Source organism: Lepus europaeus, chromosome 1 (genome assembly GCF_033115175.1).
Source record: "Lepus europaeus isolate LE1 chromosome 1, mLepTim1.pri, whole genome shotgun sequence".
NCBI classification, from domain to species: Eukaryota; Metazoa; Chordata; class Mammalia; order Lagomorpha; family Leporidae; genus Lepus; species Lepus europaeus.
In genome coordinates, this window is record NC_084827.1 from 160,609,097 (window position 1) to 160,627,688 (window position 18,592).

The 18,592-nt window shown below is 40.2% G+C and overlaps 1 protein-coding gene across 1 annotated transcript in view; it reads right to left on the minus strand.

Annotated features, from left to right (window-relative positions):
- Window positions 1-18,447, minus strand: part of PECR (peroxisomal trans-2-enoyl-CoA reductase) — a 35,896-nt gene extending 17,449 nt beyond the window's left edge. Inside the window, exons 1-3 of the mRNA XM_062191361.1 lie at window positions 18,256-18,447; window positions 7,063-7,196; window positions 6,340-6,505 (exon numbers count right to left, since the gene is read on the minus strand). Of these exons, the coding sequence (XP_062047345.1) occupies window positions 6,340-6,505; window positions 7,063-7,196; window positions 18,256-18,379 (424 nt within the window). The 5' untranslated portion in view covers window positions 18,380-18,447. The remainder of the gene's footprint in view (window positions 1-6,339; window positions 6,506-7,062; window positions 7,197-18,255) is intronic.
- Window positions 18,448-18,592: the final 145 nt, after the last annotated feature.

Consider the following 18,592-nt stretch of genomic DNA (forward strand, 5'->3'; position numbering starts at 1 on the left):
GTTTGCCCAGTCCTAGACATTGTGGCCATTTGGGGAGAGAATGAGCAGATGAAAGGTTTCTCTCTCTCTGCCTCCGCCTCTCTCTCTCTGGAGAGGAACTCTGCCTTTCAAAAAGTTAATCTTTTTTTAAAAAAATCTACCTATAATAAAACCCACAAACCTCTGCTAAGAGATATAAAAGAATTCATTAATGACAAGATATGTCATGATGGGGAGACTGAATATTTAAATATGTAAACTATTTTCAACTTATTAAGTTTAACACAATTCCAATCAAATTCTCTAAAATGACTTCTGAGAAAAAAAAGTGAATATAAAATCATCTGAAATAATAAGTGGTCATGAATAGCCAAGAAAAGTTTAGAAAGGGAAATAAAGCATTGTATTCCATATCAAATATTAAAAACTATAAATTCATTTGATTCCAGTATAAAGGAGAGTAACAGTTAATTTCAATTACCCTATATAGACTTTTTGCTTCTAGATAAATATCACCATTTAATTTACAAGAAAGAATTTTATGTTGCTCTTCTGACATTTTTGCAAGGTACAGAAGATGAGGGCATTTCTTTAAGATATTTGAGACAGTTATCAGAGAAACCAGAAAGCCACCAGAATAAATGTAGAAGAAGGATATATATATATATATATATATGTATGTATATATATGTATATATAAAACATTTTATAAAACAACATGGAAGGTTTAAAAGCAACTTGAGAAGGAATGTTAGCAAATGAAAAACCAAATGATTTGGAGAAAGCTAGAATATTAAATTTTAGAATCATCCAAATTAAAGAACAAGCCCTGTGGTCAGATTAAGGATCTTTTTTCCCTTCCATTTCCTTTTATTGTGGTAAAATACACATAACATAAAATTCATTATCTTAACCATTTCCAGGGTACAGTTTAATGGAATTAGGTATATTCATCTTCTTGTGCAACCATCATTCATCTCCAGAACACTTTCCATCTTACAAAATTGAAATGCTGGCCCCAATAAGCTATTTCTCATTGTAGCCTCAGTCCCTGGCAATACCATTCTACTGCTTGGATCAAGAGTTATTTTTTCTTTTTTTTTTTCTTTTTTTTTTTTTTTTGACAGGCAGAGTGGATAGTGAGAGAGAGACAGAGAGAAAGGTCTTCCTTTTGCCGTTGGTTCACCCTCCAATGGCCGCCGCGGTTGGCGCGCTGCGGCCGGCGCACCGCGCTGATCCGATGGCAGGAGCCAGGTGCTTCTCCTGGTCTCCCATGGGGTGCAGGGCCCAAGCACTTGGGCCATCCTCCACTGCACTCCCGGGCCACAGCAGAGAGCTGGCCTGGAAGAGGGGCAACCGGGACAGGATCGGTGCCCCGACCGGGACTAGAACCCGGTGTGCCGGCGCCGCAAGGCGGAGGATTAGCCTAGTGAGCCGCGGCGCCGGCCAAGTTATTTTCAAGGCTGACATCATTGATGCTTAGAGGGTTTTGAGACAGCACAATATATATGTATATAGCGGACAGTAGATGTGGATTTAGAAGATTAGGGTCTCAGTCCAGCCTCAAGGTGATCTTGGACTGGTTGGTTTAAATTTGAGCTGGATATGATACTTTTTGTAGTACTTAAATCGAGGAGGCACTATGAGCATCAAGTAAGATACCAGATGTGAGAAACAGTTCTATAAATGTAAGTAAAAAATTTAAGAAAAATAAAATGCTTTCTAGATGAGGTAATTTAAGAATGTCTCACAGCAAAATAATTGTATTAAAACTGTCCTCCTCATCATTAAAAAATTATAAAATAATAATTTTTATATGCTTACTCTCAAGAACAAAACAAAGTCTTGTTTTCACTGTGGGAAAAGAAGATCCAAATATGGAATAAGAAAAAATGAGAAAGAATCTGATGGTAATGGATTTGAATAGAAGTTTAACTATGAAATCATTATTTTTAATCAATGTGCTAGTAAAAATGCTAAATATATGAAAAAAAGACATAATGGTATAATGAACTTCAGACTTTTATCATCTTGATTCAACGTTATTCATTTATAGCCAATCTCTCCATTCATTTGCCCACCTCTTCTATACTCTTGGAAGCCAACTTGAGATATCTTGTCATTTAATCTATAAGTATTTCCATGTTTATCTCTGAATTAGAGGAAAGTTTTTAACAATATAATCCCAATTCTATCAATATACTTAACTAACAATAATTTCTTAATATCATCAACTACTCACTCAGTGTTTGTATTTCCCTCTTTGGGTAATAATTTCTTAATAAATATTTGCTGGAATCAAGCTCCAAATAAAGCCCATACAATGCAACTGGTCAATTCAACACTCCATCATTTCCAAACTGTAGGTTCCCCTCCAACTCTTGTCCCTCCCTCTATGTAGTTTGTTCAAACAGCTGTGTTGTCTTCTAGTTTCCCCACAGTCTGGATTTTGCCAATGGCACTCCATAGAATCATTCAAGATCTGTTCTGTCCCCTGTATTTTCCATAAATTGGTTGTAAGACTCCAGTTTGGCACACACACATATATGTATGTGTGTGTATCTCTGTGTGTGTATGATAGGTGATACTCTTGTAGTTCTACCAGGGCACATTGAGTTGTCTATTTTTTGTGATATGTAATCTGCTACTGATGATTGTTATCTAGATCCAGTAATTCATTGAGGGTTAAAAATGTTGACTTTCTTCATTAACATAATCTATTTGTTTCCCTGCTACCCAATTCATATGTGAACAGAAAAAAAAATTCTCTATCTCCTTATAAGTTACCAAAAGGCTTGATTCTCTAGCATCCTCAAAAAACCTGACCATTAATTCTTCCTAGAATAATTCTGAATTCATGGATTTAAGCATAACTGATCCACCTCAGTCCACAGACATTCCAATAGGAGTGAGGTGATATCTCATTGTGGTTTTGATTTGCATTTCCCTGATGGCTAGTGATGTTGAGCATGTTTTCATATCTTTCTTTGCCACTTGGATTCATTCTTTTGAGAAATGTCTGCTAAGGTCTTTTGCTCATTTATTAGTTGGGTTGGTTGTTTATGTCTAATTTTAAGAAATACACTGGCAAAGTGCTATGGTGTCTATAATTCATTTTGAAGTTGTTTATTAAAAATTGTAGGGGAAGGGAAGAGAGAAGAGAAATCATGGAGATGGAACAAAAGGAAAGGAATACATGGGTTCATTGTAATTAACTTTGCCATAGATTCACCATTGGTTGGGGGTGGGGAGCGGGATCCAATATGGTTAAAATGAAAGCTATAGGGAAGACCGAATTTACTGACAATTTACATGCGGGCTTTTCCGTATTTCTTTAACTGTAGGATATATGTCGAAGAGGACAAGCTGAAACAAGCAGGGACTTCAGGGCATTCATCTTTTAAACAATTTTTATTATACAAATAATACATAGTTATTTTAGAAAAATTGGAAAAGGCAGATAAACAAAAGAAAATAAAAGTCACATGTAATTTAGCTCCCAAAGATGATGTCTGTCAGTATTTTGGTATAACTTATTCTACAATTATTTCTATTCAAATATATAAACACACATAAATTATACTGCTGGTTTACAGATCTGTGATTGTGCTAGAAAGAATGCTTTATAATGCTTTTTCCCACAGTGAAATCTGAGGATATCTTTTCATGTTAATAAGTATATTTTTATACCAATGTTTTTAATGGCTGCACAGTACTCCAGCATATAAATGTTTAAGAATTCACTCAAATAATACTTTACTCATGATACAGAAAAAAATATAAGCTTCATATTCCTTGTTGCAGAAACAAAATATTAACAGCTCAACTTTTTGAAGTAAAAATAAAACAACTATAGGTTTTCCATTCTTTAATTCAGTTTTGGATAACAAAAATCATGGCTGGGCCCTGGCATTGTGGCACAATGGGTTAAGCTGCTGCCTACAATGCCAACATTCCAGATGATCACCAGTTCAAGTCCCATTTGTTCCAGTTCTTTTTTTAAAAAAAAAAATTTATTTTAAAGACAGAGTTATTTATTTGAACGACAGAGTTACAGAGAGGTAGAGACAGAGAGAGGTCTTCTATCCCTGGTTCACTCCCCAGATGGCCGCAACAGCCAGAGCTATGCTGATCTGAAGCCTGGAGCCAGGAGCTTCTTCAAGGTCTCTCATGTGGGTGCTGGGGCCCAAGGACTTAGGCCATCTTCTACTGCTTTCCCAGACCATAGCAGAGAGCTGGATCAGAAGAGGAGCAGCTGGAACTAGAACCAGCGCCATATGGCATGCTGGTGCTTCAGGCCAGAGCTTTAACCTGCTGCGCCACAGCGCCGGCCACCACTCCACTTCGGAACTAACTCCTTGCAAATGTGCCAGGGAAGGCAGCAGAAGATGGCTCAAGTGCTTGGGCACCTGCCGTCTAAGTGGGAAATCTAGATGGAGTTCTAGGCTCCTGGTTTCAGCCTGCTGTCCCAGCCCTGGCTGTTGTGGCCAGTTGAGAAGTGAAAGATAGATCTTTCTCTCTGTGTCTCTGCCTCTTTAACTCTCCCTTTCAAATAAATAAATAAATCTTTAAAAAAAATCATGGCTGAAAGATAGGCATTTGGCCTAGTAGCTGAAATGCCTGCTTCCCATATCAGAGTACCTGAGTTCAATACCTGGATCAGGCTCCAGACTCTAGTTTCCAGCTAATGCAGACCTTGGGAAACAGCAGTCATGGATCAAGTGATTGTGTTCCTGACACCCACACGGGAGATCTAGTTTGAGTTCCCAGTTACTGTCTATGGCCCAGCCTGGCTCCAGCCATAGTAGACATTTCAGAGTGAACAAATGTATGGGGACCCTCTACTCTGTCTCTCAAATAAATAAACTTTAAAAATATTTTAAATCATAGTTGAATCTAGATTCTGCAGGACTTTAATTAATAGCTGATAGCACTGAGATATAACATTTGGGTTAAAGACTACTAACTATCCCCCAAGACTTATTCTCCCCTTCTTACAAAGAAGTAGAATTTGTAGCTGGGCAAACAATTGCCCACTTAAAGACTCTGTTTCCCTTGGAGAAAAGTATGATCATTTAACTGAATCCTAACTGGTGAATGTGAATAAATGTAATGGTGCTACTTCCAGATGATGCCCCTGAAAGACATGGCAAGCATTATACTCCTCCCCATTCCTGCTGTCTGGAATGCACACATGTGGGCACACACCAAACAAGTCATCTTGAACCATGGCAAGGAAACCGCAGCTCAAGAATAGTGCAGCAATAAGAATGTCAGTTCCTAATGATCATGAAATGATTGTACTATCCTACATGGACTTTCAGTGACAGAAATAAACTCTATTATTCAGGCCTCTATTTCTTCTGGGTCTCTCCACTGGAGCAGCCAATCTTATATCATTACTTACACAAAGATTTATACTTCTACTTACAGGGGCCGGCACCAGCATCCCATATGGGTGCCGGTTCGTGCCCCAGCTGCTCTACTTCTGATCCAGCTCCCTGCTAATGCGCCTGGGAAAGCAGTGAAAGATGGCCCAAGTGCTTGGGCCACTCCATCCGCATGGGAGACCCAGAAAAAGCTCCTGTCTCCTGGCTTTGGATCTGCCCAGCTCCACAGTTATGGTTACTTGGAGAGTGAACCAGAGGATGGAACACCTCTCTCTGTCTCTCCCTCTCTCTGTAACTCTACCTCTCAAATAAATAAATATATCTCTAAAAAAAAAGATTTATACTTCTACTTAGATTTATGTCTGCAATATGTTTGACTGAAAGAAACAAAAAAATCAAGCCTACTCTTTGTGTAGTGAAGATTCTTTGGGTCAGAGTTCCACTTGTCCTACCTTTTATATCAGAAGAGTAACTTGGGTAGTTTATAAGGAAACCCTTGCATTACTTAACTTCAGGAGTTTAATATTAACCACCCATGAAATATAACCTTTAATCCCAAGACTAAGCATGGATGCCAATTAGCTTTCAGAAAGCATGTAGACTCTGATATTCTCTCAGAAGACTGAATTAATGAATTGCTCCTAATAATAGATTTAATAGATTACTTTCTTTAAAGCAAAGTGTGAAAGTGTTCTCTAGTCCTATGATAAACTTAGTAGCTAAATCTTTGCAGATGTCATTAATAATTTTCTCATAATGAATTCCTAGAAATAAAACCATAAGATCAAAGGATGTCCACATTTAAAAATACTACTAGATGACTATCTAGAGATGTAACAATGTTTGCCTCTATGTTGTATGTATGTAAATGTGAGTGACATGAGACTTTAGGATTCCTAACAGTTTCTCTTTCAAGACACGATCTCTAAATAAAGACACATTGACCTTTGTGGACACTGATGACACTTGCCTGCTTTGCACATGTAGAAGGTACCTGTCAGGTTGGTTTCAATCACGGCATTCCAACCCTTGGAACTGATGTCTTCCGCAGGAGAGAGGAACTGGCCTCCTCCATTGTTCACCAAGAAATTGATCTTACCATAAATAGCCAAGGTAGATTTAATCAAATTATTTACCTAAAGAAGAAACACACAAAAGTTTAATAACCTAACTTTCTGCTGGGATAGCTTGCTCTAGAAGCCTATCAGAGCTTGCAATTCTCACAGTGAACCATCTCTGAGTAACACAGTGAATAAATGAACACACTCAGCAATGAAAAAAAAAACAAAACACCCTACTTCAGTGAGTCAATACTCATGGACCATAAAGATAAAATTGTGATTTTTTAATCCATGAGCCTGGATCATCCCATTGTAAGGCAATCACATTATTTTGTAAGATATGATCCCTGAAGAGCGAAATCAGGTTAAAATGAACACTAAGAAATGACTTAAAAGGCAAAAGGAGTCTCTAGCTGAAATCACATCCTTGCTTAGCTTTATCTTATCTTCTACCCTGACCTCCTCTTGAGGACACTAGCTCAACAGATCATTAGCATCAGAATCCGCTTTGCTGACTCTGCTTTGTGTGAACCTCACCCAAGACAGCCACCACAGGAGAACCTGAAGCACAGCCAGGTTTAAGAACCACAGCTGTACATTAAAACGAGTGAATAAGTGACACATTGCATCACCTCCTCTTCTTTCCGGATGTTGCACTGTATGGGAGTGACTTGAGCCTGGCTGGTGGCAGGCAGACTGCGCTTCAGTTCTTCTGCAGCAGATTTTAATCTGTCCAGCTTCCGGGACGCAATGACCACATTGCAGCCTGAGGAGAAAGTAGCCAGAGAACAAGTAAATGCGCTTTTATGAGTTCTCCAAATGTCAAAAATAACAATGGTTAGAAAATACTTTGTGTGTTCCTGTCAAACAAAGATTATTTAGGCCTTCTACTTCTGGACAGGATGCAACAATAGCTGCTGAATTATCCTCCAGCCCTGAACAACTAAAAACCTGGGCAAAGTATACAAAACAATGGTTGTGAGGCATTGGACATGAAGTAGCACTGGACTTGCTCTATGAGAGGGTGGAAACAAACAAGGTGAGCCCTGTGATTACCGCAGCTTACTACCTGGAGAGAGCTTCTAAATGAAGGGGGAACCCAATCAAGAGCCTAGACATCTCCCTAGGTGAAAGAGATGAAGTTGGGGATCCCAGAAGGCCATGATGGTTGCTAATAGATGACATACAGAAAAGAGGTATATAGAGAGAAATCTAGAGATTTACAGAGTCCCCCACGAGTCTTCTAGGTACTGGTTAGTACATGTAAATACATAAACAGACTTGGGTAGAACTCCCCCCAAATAAGCAGAGAAAACAAACCTTGCACTCACACAGTGCAGAGAATGGTTATTATACACACCAGAAAACATGTTTCACTATATAAGGGCTATGACCTCAACGATGAGGCAAAATTAGCCACAGACTAAAGGATGTTCAGAGCATTTAAATGAAAAGCAAGCCTCAGCTGGCGCCATAGCTCACTTGGTTAATCCTCCACCTGTGGCGCTGGCATCCCATATAGGCACTGGGTTCTAGTCCCAGTTGCTCCTCTTCTAGTCCAGCTCTCTGCTGTGGCACGGAAGGACAGTGGAGGATGGCCCAAGTGCTTGGGTCCTGCACCCACATGGGAGACCAGGAAGAAGCTCCTGGCTCCTGGCTTCAGATTGGCCCCATGCCAGCCGTAGCACCCATATGGGGAGTGAATCAAAGGTAGGAAGACCTTTCTTTCTCTCTCTCTCTCTCCCTCTCTCTCTCTCTCTTTCTAACTCTACCTGTCAAATAAATAAATAAGCAAGCCTCTTTCAAAGTATTGAACTATTTTCAAGTAACCATGCATCCCCGGATAAAATTCAAGCATGTTTACAGAATATAAAATAACCAGCACCCAACAAGGTAGAATCTAAAAAAAATTACTAGGCATGCAAAGGAGTAGGAAAATAACCCATAACAGGGAGAAAAGTCAATGACTAAAACAGACCAGAAATGACACTGCTGATGTAATTATATAAACCAGTGATGAGGAAGAGAACATTCTCAAAAGCAGCCAGAGAAAAACAACACATTTAGCATAGAACAACAACAACAAAGAAAAAGATCTCTTTCAGAAACAATGCAAGCCAGAAAACAGGGTAGCAATATCTTTAAGGGATTGAAAATAAAAAATAAAAAAGATTATAGTGAAAATATCTTTCAAAAATGACAACATAATGACTTTTTCACACACATGAAAGCGGGAAGAACTCAGCTAAGTAGAACTACACTACAAAAGAAGATTAAAGGAAGCCCTACAGCAGAAGGAAAATGATACCAGATGGAAATCAAAATCTATATAAAAGCAGAAAGAGAAGCAGAAATGGTAATACATGAGCAAATATAAAAGGCTTTTCTTTTTTCTATTTAGACCTCTTTAAAAGGTAGTGATATTTGTGGAAAGCAAAAAAAGTATACCATGGTATTGTGAGACTTAAAACATATGTAGAAATGAAGCTCTTCCCTTCTTCTCCTTGATAATAATAGCACAATGGCCAAGAAGGAGCAGTAGGGGTAGTCTTTGTTTTTTTCAGCTCTAGTTACATACTAATTCCAGTTACCTTTGTTAGTTAAGTAAGGCCAGTTCTCCAAAAAACATGCTTCAAATTTCAGTTATCAAGGTATATTAACTGTGGTTATGTGTGGGTGCAAACTGATGAAATCTTTACTTAGTATATACTGAAGCGATCTTCTGTATATAAAGATAATTGAAAATGAAAAAAAAAAAAAAAAACCCTTGGTGTTAAATTGGAAATTACATAGAAAAGTAATCAATCTTTTTTAAAAAATATCATGCAGGATCTCTGTCATTAATGTGATGTACACTGTTATTTAATGCTATAACTAGTACTCCAACAGTATTTTTTCACTTTGTGTTGCTATGTGAGGGCAAACTGTTGAAATCTTTATATATACTAAACTGATTTTCTGTATATAAAGAGAATTGAAAATGAATCTTGATGGGAATGGAAGGGGAGAGCGAGTGGGAAAGGGGAGGGTTGCAGGTGGGGGGGGAAGTTGTAGGGGGAGAAGCCTTTGTAATTCATAAGCTGTACTTTGGAAATTTATATTCATTAAATAAAAAAAAAGGTATATTAACTGTGAGTACTTGTATAAAATACAAACTTCCCTGCCAACTCTTCAGTTTACAAATCACTAGGTAAACAGCAGGTGCACATCATGATCAGTGACTAATTATGGCACTTCTTTCAATTCTTCTAGTGATTGGTCATGTGCATCTTCAGTTCATGCACAGACATCAAAGAAAGTAGCTATGTTGCCTCTGTGATTCACAATGGTCAATCCATATAACATTCTATAACAAACAATGATCAGAAGAGAGATTGGGCAGTAAAGATGGAAGTGAATCAAAGAAATGAAAAGTGGCAACACTGCAAGTGAAATTAGGATGCAATGTCATTCTAATGCGCTGTGGCTTAGTGGGTAAACTCACCGCCTGTAGTGCCAGCATCCCATAGGGGCCCCGGTTCAGGTCCCGGCTGCTCCACTTCTGATCCAGCTCTCTACTGTGGCCTGGGAAAGCAGTAGAGGATGGCCCAAGTTCTTGGGCCCCTGCACCCCCACGGGAGACCTGGAAGAAGCTCCTGGCTTCAGATCAGCACAGCTCTGGCTATTGTGGCCAATTGGGGAGTGAATCAGCAGATGGAAGACCTCTCTCTGCCTCTCCTTCTCTCTCTGTGTAACTCTGACTTTCAAATAAATAAATAAATCTTTTTTTTAAAAAAAAAAAAGAATGCAATGTCAGTAGAGTTACAAGAGGAACAGATGGCTATGTGCATATTGACATTCTCACCACTCTAGACACTACAGCTACACAGCCAGAAGACCTCAGTGAAGGGAAAGGCATCCAAATAAATGAGGAAGGTGGTCTTGACAAAGAAGATGAAGATGTCCTACAGGACCTGCATCCACCAAGAAACAAACCAAAAGAATCTTCATATACAAAGCAACTTTGGGAACTATTTCATGATATTGACAGTATAAAAGATAAAATGTTGGAAGATGATACAAATATAGAAAGAAATATGACAATTTAACAAAGCATAGGAAAAAAAGCTTGCTCCATATCATGCAGCATACAATGAAAAGAAAGCAAGCGCTATTCTTCTTTTTACTTTTTTAATCTATTTGAGAAACAGAAAGCACTCCCATTCACTGGTTCACTCAACCAAAGCCCATAAAAGAGGGTTGGGTCAGGGCTGGACCCAGGAGCCAGCAATAATCCAGATCTCCTATGTGGGTGGCAGGAAACCAACTACTTTAGCCATCTCTGCTGCCTGCCAAGGTCTACATTGGCAGGAAACTGGAGTTGGAGCTGTAGCTGAGAATCAACTTTTAGCAACCCAGTGTGGGACATGGGCATCTTAACCAGTAGGCTAAATGCTTGCTCCCTGGCAAGCACTATTCAAACTGCTTTTGATAAGATTTTCATCTAGAGGAGCCAGCACTGTGGCATAATGGGTAAAGCATTGCCTGCAATGCTGGCATCCCATATGGGCACCGGTTTGAGTTCTGGCCTCTCCACTTCTGATCCAGCTCTCTGCTATGGCCTGGGAAAGCAGAAGATGGCCCAGGTCCTTGGGCCCCTGCACCCACATAACAGACCAGAAGAAGCTCCTGGCTTTGGATCGGCATAGCTCCCACCGTTGTGGCCATCTGGGGAATGAACCAGCAGATGGAAGACCTCTCTCTGCCTCTGCCTCACTTTAACTCTGCCTTTCAAATAAATATTTTAAAAGATTTTCATCTAGCAACAATTCACTTTAATTATAATATATTAAAATAAACAAAAAGAAGAGTTAAAATAAGCCAACAAAAGATTAACTTAAAATCTATAAAAATATCCAATTCAAAAGAAGGCAGAAAACAAGAGAAAAGGAAACAAAGAACAAATGGGACTTTAAGAATAGAAATAGCAAGATGGTAGGTTTAATTTCACCTATGTTGATAATCACATGTAAACATTCTAAAACAATCTAGCTGAAGATATATATTGTTAGAATGGATGAAAAAGCAAGTTCTAAAATGCACTGCAAGTATCAAGACACAAAGAGGTTAAAAGTAAAAAGAATAGAAAAAAAGATACAACATTCTAACAGTAGCCCAAAGAAAGCTAGAATAGCTATATTAATAAACATTTCCCAGCAAAGAATATTGCCCGAGATGAAGAGGTGTATTTCACAGATTTAAGTGTAAATTTATAGAAAAAGAGGATATATTGGCATAACCAATTTGTCAGTTTCTTAAAAAGTTAAACACTCACCTATCATACAAACCAAACATCACATTCCAGGTATTCAAGAGTAATGAGAGTGTACATCCATGCAAAGACTTGAGTACAATGATCATAGACATTTTCTTTTGTAATAGCCAAAAAGTGGAAACAACTCAAATGACCACCAATAAGTGAATAAACTGTGGTACAGTGATAAAATGGAATATCACTCAGCAATAAAAAATAATGAACCACTCATTAATATAACCAACAACATGGGTAAATCTAAAAATATCATGGTAAGTGAAAGAAAAAAAAGAAACCAGGTACGCATAGTACATACTGTATGACTCCATTTATATAAAACATTCAGAAAGTACAAACTACTTGATAGTAATAAAAAATAGAACAGTGTTGCCTCAGATGCACAAGGGGGATAGGTTGGACAGAAAGATTACAAATGGCACAAAGAGGCAGAAGCTTACATTCAGGCGTGGTTGATGTATAAATTATCTCCATTGTGGTAATCGTTTCATGCATACATACTATGTCAAAACTCAACTGGGGGCTGGCGCCGTGGCTCACTTGGTAATCCTCCACCTGCAGCACCCCCGGGTTCTAGTCCAGCTTGGGGCGCTAGGTACTAGTCCCGGTTGCTCCTCTCCCAGTCCAGCTCTCTGTTGTGGCCCGGGAGGGCAGCAGAGGATGGCCCAAGTGCTTGGGTCCCTGCACCCGCATGGGAGACCGGGAGGAAGCACCCGGCTCCTGGCTTCGGATCGGCACAGCGCCAGCAGTAGCGGCCATTAGGGGAGTGAACCAATGGAAGAAAGACCTTTCTCTTTGTCTCTCTCTCTCACTGTCTATAACTCCACCTGTCAAATAAAAAAAAAAAAAAGAAACTCAACTGGGTGCTTGGCGCAGCAGTTAAGAGGCCACTTGGGTTGCCTGTATCCCTTATCAGAGCGCTTGGTTGGAGTTCCCATTCTACCTCCTAACCAGCTCCCTGCTAATGCAGGAAGGCAGAAGGTGATGGCCCAAGTACTTGGGGCCCTGCTGCCCACTTGGGAGACCTGGATGATGTTCCTATCTCCTGGCCCATCCTTAGCCCTTGTGGGCATTTGAGGATAAAGCTAGCACATGCAAGATCTGTGTTTCTGTCTCTGTGTGTCACTCTACCTTTCCAATAAATACAAATAAACCTAAAATTTCACATTTAAATCTGTGAAATAATTATTGTCAATTATTTAAATATAGATCAAAAAACCCCATATGCATTATACAGTCAAATATTGCCCCAAATTATTTGTCACTGTAAAGGAACCAAGCTATAACATGATGGACTACCCACTTATCTTATTAAATAATGCTGGGTCTTGTTGTTCATTGTTGCCTTATGTCTTAACTCATCCTACATAAATCCTTCAAATAAAACATGTCACATATGTATTAATATGTTACATATATGCATATTTAATACATGTACTAAACGCACAGCATGCACATTTATATATGCACATACATGCATATATGTGGTATGTGATATGCATGCACAACACCTGTAATAATATAGGAAGCAGAAATGCTTGCCACGGCTGCCTCTAAGCAGGGAAAAGAAAGTGCATGTCACCCCTGGGAAGCTCTGCTAACCCTCCTCTCACTCCCCCAGGTTCACTGCTCTATCCCATGTCCCTGTCCTCACAACAGTGCAGCATACTGGCCTGCACTACTTCATAATAACTTAGCACCCTCCCTCTGTCATCCCTCGGAGAGCAGGTACCTTGTCATTGCTGTGTCTGTTATGCAAGCACACAGCCACATTCAATATACGCTTGACGAATGAGTGAGGGTTTTTTCAATTTTTTTTTTTTTTACAATTTATTTATTTGAAATGTAGAGTTAGAGAGAGAGAATCTTCTGTCCACTGGTTCACTCTCTAAATGGCCACAATCTTCCATCCATTGGTTCACTCCCCAAATGGCTGCAACAGCTGAAATTGGGCTGATCTGAAGCCAGGAGCTAGGAGCTTCCTCCAGGTCTCCCACATGTGTGCGAGGCCTCAAGCACTTGGGCCATCCTCTGCTGCTTTCTCGGGAGCATTAGCAGGGAGCTGGATTGGAAGCAGGGTTGCCAGGACTCAAACTGGCACCCATATGGGATGCCAGCACTACAGGAGGCACCTTATCCCACTATGCCACAGTGCTGGCCCCACAAGTGAGGTTTATAAAGGTAGGGTTCAAAGGCTCTCACCTGGTCTGAATTGTATTAGTTGTATAGGATGATTTACCTACTGCACAATAAGATACTTTTAAACAGTATCTTTCAAGTTTCAGCTATAATTTAATAAGTTACAAATGGAGACAGCATTTGGAAAATCTAATGAGCAGCCTGAGAGTTTTATAAAGCAGAGATTTGAAAGATTTGCCATGAATTTCTTATAAGACAAGTTTAACTTTAGAAGAACAATAAGGGAGCCGGCACCGTGGCTCACTTGGTTAATCATCCGCCTGCGGCGCCAGCATCCCATATGGGCGCCAGGTTCTAGTCCTGGTTGCTCCTCTTCCAGTCCAGCTCTCTGCTGTGACCCGGGAAGGCAGTGGAGGATGGCCCAGGTGCTTGGGCCCCTGCACCTGCATGGGAGACCAGGAGGAAGCACCTGGCTCCTGGCTTCAGATAGGCACAGCGCACTGGCCATGACAGCCATTTGGGAGGTGAACCAATGGAAGGAAGACCTTTCTCTGTCTCTCTCTCTCTAAATCTGCCTGTCAAAAAAAAAGAAAAAAAGAAAAAAAAAAAGAATAATCAGGTGATCAAACTGTATGCAGTATTCAACATGACCCAAGGTATACTGTTATTAGGGAGAACCTCACTCCTTTTTCCTTTTCTTTCCAGGAGCAAAAAGAATTGACCTTCAGACCTGATGCAACCATGAGTTAGAAGCAAAGGTCAAGCAGATCATTAAGATGGAAAGAACTAATAGGGCACTTGGGTCAACCAGCACCTCTGCCCGGCTCTAACCCTTTCTTGCTCTGGTTTTTCTGTCATCTACATGGGCACTTGGCAGTCCCAGATCCCAGCGTAGGGCTTGGAGTGAACAAAGCAGAGTTTAAAAAATTAGGCCTCTACAACTGTTCCCAAATCCAATTAAAAAAATTAAATAGTAATAATAATAATAACCTTAGGGGCAGGCATTTGGTGCAGCCATTAAGACTGCTTGGGTTTCCCACACCCCATAACGGAAGACCTGGTTCAAGTCCTGGCTCCTCTGATTCTGATACAGCTCCCTGCTAATGTGCACCCTGGGAGCAGAAGATGATGGCTCAAGCACTTCGGCCCTATCACCCTTGCAGGACACAAAGATGGAGTTCACACACCTGACTTCAGCCTGGCCCAGTCCTGGTTGTTAATGGCATTTGGAGAGTGAACCAGCAAATGGAAGATCTGTCTGTCTCTGACTCTCTTTACCTTTCAAATAAAATAGCTTTAAAAAATATATAAATAAAAACTTTGTAAAAAAAAAAAAAAAGCCTTCTCAGGAATACAAAAGTAAACTAATGCATGTTAACTTTGTCAACAGCCTTTAGTAAGAGATACCATAAAAACATCAATAGGATAATTCACGAGGATTATCTGATTAGAATCTTATTGAATTACCACACTTCAGGTCTGTTACCTAATAACAAATTTGACAGAGTCATCCACCTTAACTGCTAGAATTTTCCACGGCATGCAAACTTGAACCAGGGTGCAAAGGTATTACAGGGAAGAATGCTACAATGCTGGCTAAAACACCAGCGTTTGGGAAATGAACCAGCACACAGAAGATCTCTGTCTCTCAAAAATAAATAGTTAAATATTGTCTTGTGTCACAATGTCCACTTGCATTTCCTACTTCCTTGCCATCTACCATATCTAATTTATGTTCTGCTGGAGAGATAGAGAATGATGAGCGATGAGCGTGAAGACAAGGATATGACTTGAAATCAAATTGAATGGTCTTGGGTATTCCCTGGCAGAATCCGGACTCTCTCTACCTAAAGCATCTGTCCAACAGACAAAGGAGACCTAATTCTTCCCGCTACATCTTCTCTTTTACGCAGTGGCTCTTCTTGTCCTCTAAGCACAAGGAAAAGTCAAAGCAATAATCACCATTTCAAAACCCATGCCTCCAAATACAAATTATAATTCACATTTTTAAAAAAGTGGCCTTCATGCTGGATAAAGAATTATCTAACATTTTATTTGCTTAATTTGGATTAATGTAACAATTTTTAAAAATAATGCTGGCACTGAAAAATAAGATGAAAAATGCATAGTAAAATTATTTTATATCTTTTCACCAAAGGAAATCATTTCCAGTATGATAAAGAATTATGTATGTGGGTCCTTTTTAAATATATGAAGTATTTTTCTAGAGAAACACTGTTTTAATACTTTAGCCTTTGCTAGTAAGATAAAGTTTGCCATTTTACCCCAAACCTGACAAGTAGTGTTTGGCCTCTGCAAATTTATCAAGCAGGAAGAAAGTTCAAATACATACAAATCCATGAAGGGTCCAACTAGAATTCTATAAATCTGTTGAGAAATCTTGTATCAGGCCTTTGCATAAAATGATCACCAATTCTGATTTTCTTATCAATTTTCCTGAAAGCTAATAGAGTTTGGTATAAAGAATGAACTGTACATTGATAGAGATGAGGCTCTACCAGGGCCAGATTAGGGAAATGTTAATTTCCCATGTTTTTCTTCCCATGTTTTCCCATGTATATACTTATTAAAAAGGTATGTATATTTTGATTGCTTTTCAGAATTTTGGCTAAGATCAAGTGTTAAAAAAAAGTATGTATATTTTCTTCTTTTTTTATTTGTGGCTTAAAGCTGATTCCAGCCAAGACTGAGAGAAAAGTCACTCATCTTTTGTAGGTAGAGGGGTTTGTCTGTAGAGAAATTCTGAACAATTATACAGCATTAAGTGGGGAAGAGGACCATCAGTACATACTACAGTATGTATATTTTCAAATACAATCAGTTCCCAACTTATAATGGTGCAACTTAACAATTTTTTTTTAACTTTTGAATGGTGTGAAAGCAAACCTATGCAGCCATTCTATTTTTCACTTTCCCTATAGAATTCAATAAATCGCATGAGGTATTCAACATTTTACCTTAAAATACACTCTGTGTTAGATGATTTTGCCCAACTGTAGACTAATGTAAATGTTCTGAGAACACCTACGGTAAGTTAGACTACGCTATGATTTGAAGTAAGTCAGGATCATTAAATGTATTTTCCAATCACTATGAGTTTATGGGGACATAATCTCACTTAAGGTCAAGAGACATGTGTACAATACGTTTTTGGTTTTTTTAGGTCATACTATGCCAGATCTTGGAAACATAAATGGCAATCAAAGGACCCCTACATGTTCATTTTAAAAAGATATTTGAAATATGAAGGCAAGTCTAACCACCCAAAATTAAAATTATTTTCAGAAAAAAATGCTAACAATGTTATAAATGTCCTTCCAGTCTGTTTGTGGATATGCGTTTTTCATTAAGAATCAAAATGGAAAGCTGTTTTGTTTAAAAGCCTGCTTCTTATAAATAAATAGCATGTCTTTCTCCAAATGGAGTCTTCAACAGCAATATAATCAGAGGGTAGCATATTTCAGCTATTAATTTACTACTGTGCACATAATGCTGAGGTTATTTCCAATGTCTCACTACCCAGATGACATTACATTCTTGGGCACCAATCTTTACCTGGCTCTGATCATTTCCCTACAGTAAATTCCTGAGAAAGGTTACAGGGTCAGAGAGTATGACCATCATAAAGGCTTTGGGTCTTTTCTCCAAAGGCCTGCCTTTCTCACTATTCCGAATGTTTTAAAATTTTGTTAGGAAAACAATGGTACCTCACTGTTTTACTTTGCATTTAATAGTCAATAAGGTTGATTATTTTCTCGTAGTCTTCTTTTGGAATGCTTAGTCCATACCGTAAGACTATTTTTCTATCAGTGTGCTGGCCCTTCTGTTTGTAAGAGCTCTTTAGCTAATTAGATAAAATTAGATCTAATATATTGTGAGAGTTGTCTTTCACACAACTTTACAGTCGTAAAACGCATGGAGGGCTTCCATCATCGCAGGGGCCATGCACCTACTTCCCGCTTTGGGTTACTTTCCTTGTCTAGAAGAGAATTCGATGGAGGACTCTCAAGAGGTTTAGAACCGTCGGCAGTTCAGTGACGTCTCCCCAGGCCTCCCAGCCACTCAGATCGGCCGGTGACCTGTAGACTGTGTTAACCAACGCAGGTGCGCACAGTTCTTTCCGTAAGCTGTTTGCTCAGGCCTCCGGCACTGCGTGTCCGGCTCAGAGCGCCCAGCAGCCCGGACCTCGGGGCTCCTAGGGGACTCTGCTGCCCTCCCCGCCCCTCGCGGCCCTCACCAGGCTACACCTACACATCCCGAGGCCCGCTCAGGCTCCCGCCCTCACAGGGGTCCCCAACCCTGTGTCCGCCGAGCCTGGCTGCAGGGCCCTGGACGCTGGGGCCTGCCCACGTACCGAGGTGCAGGAGCTCCCGGGAGATGGCCTTTCCGATGCCCGTGGCCCCGCCGGTGACGATGGCCGCTTGGTTCTGCAGCAAGCCGGCCGCCAGGCAGCTCTTGCCCTTAGTCCACGACCCCATTGCCCCGAACGCCCGTCTCCCTGAGCCCGGACTGCAAGCTACATTTGTACGGGAGGTGGGCGGAGCGCAAGGCGCGCACGCGTGCTAGGCCCGCCCTTGGCCCCGCCCACCCGCGACGGCGCTCCGCACCCTCCCAGGGCCGGCCCCGCCCCGTCCTGGGGCCCCGCCCACCCGCGGCGGCCGCTGGGCAGCCTCCCAGAGCAGGACCGGTCC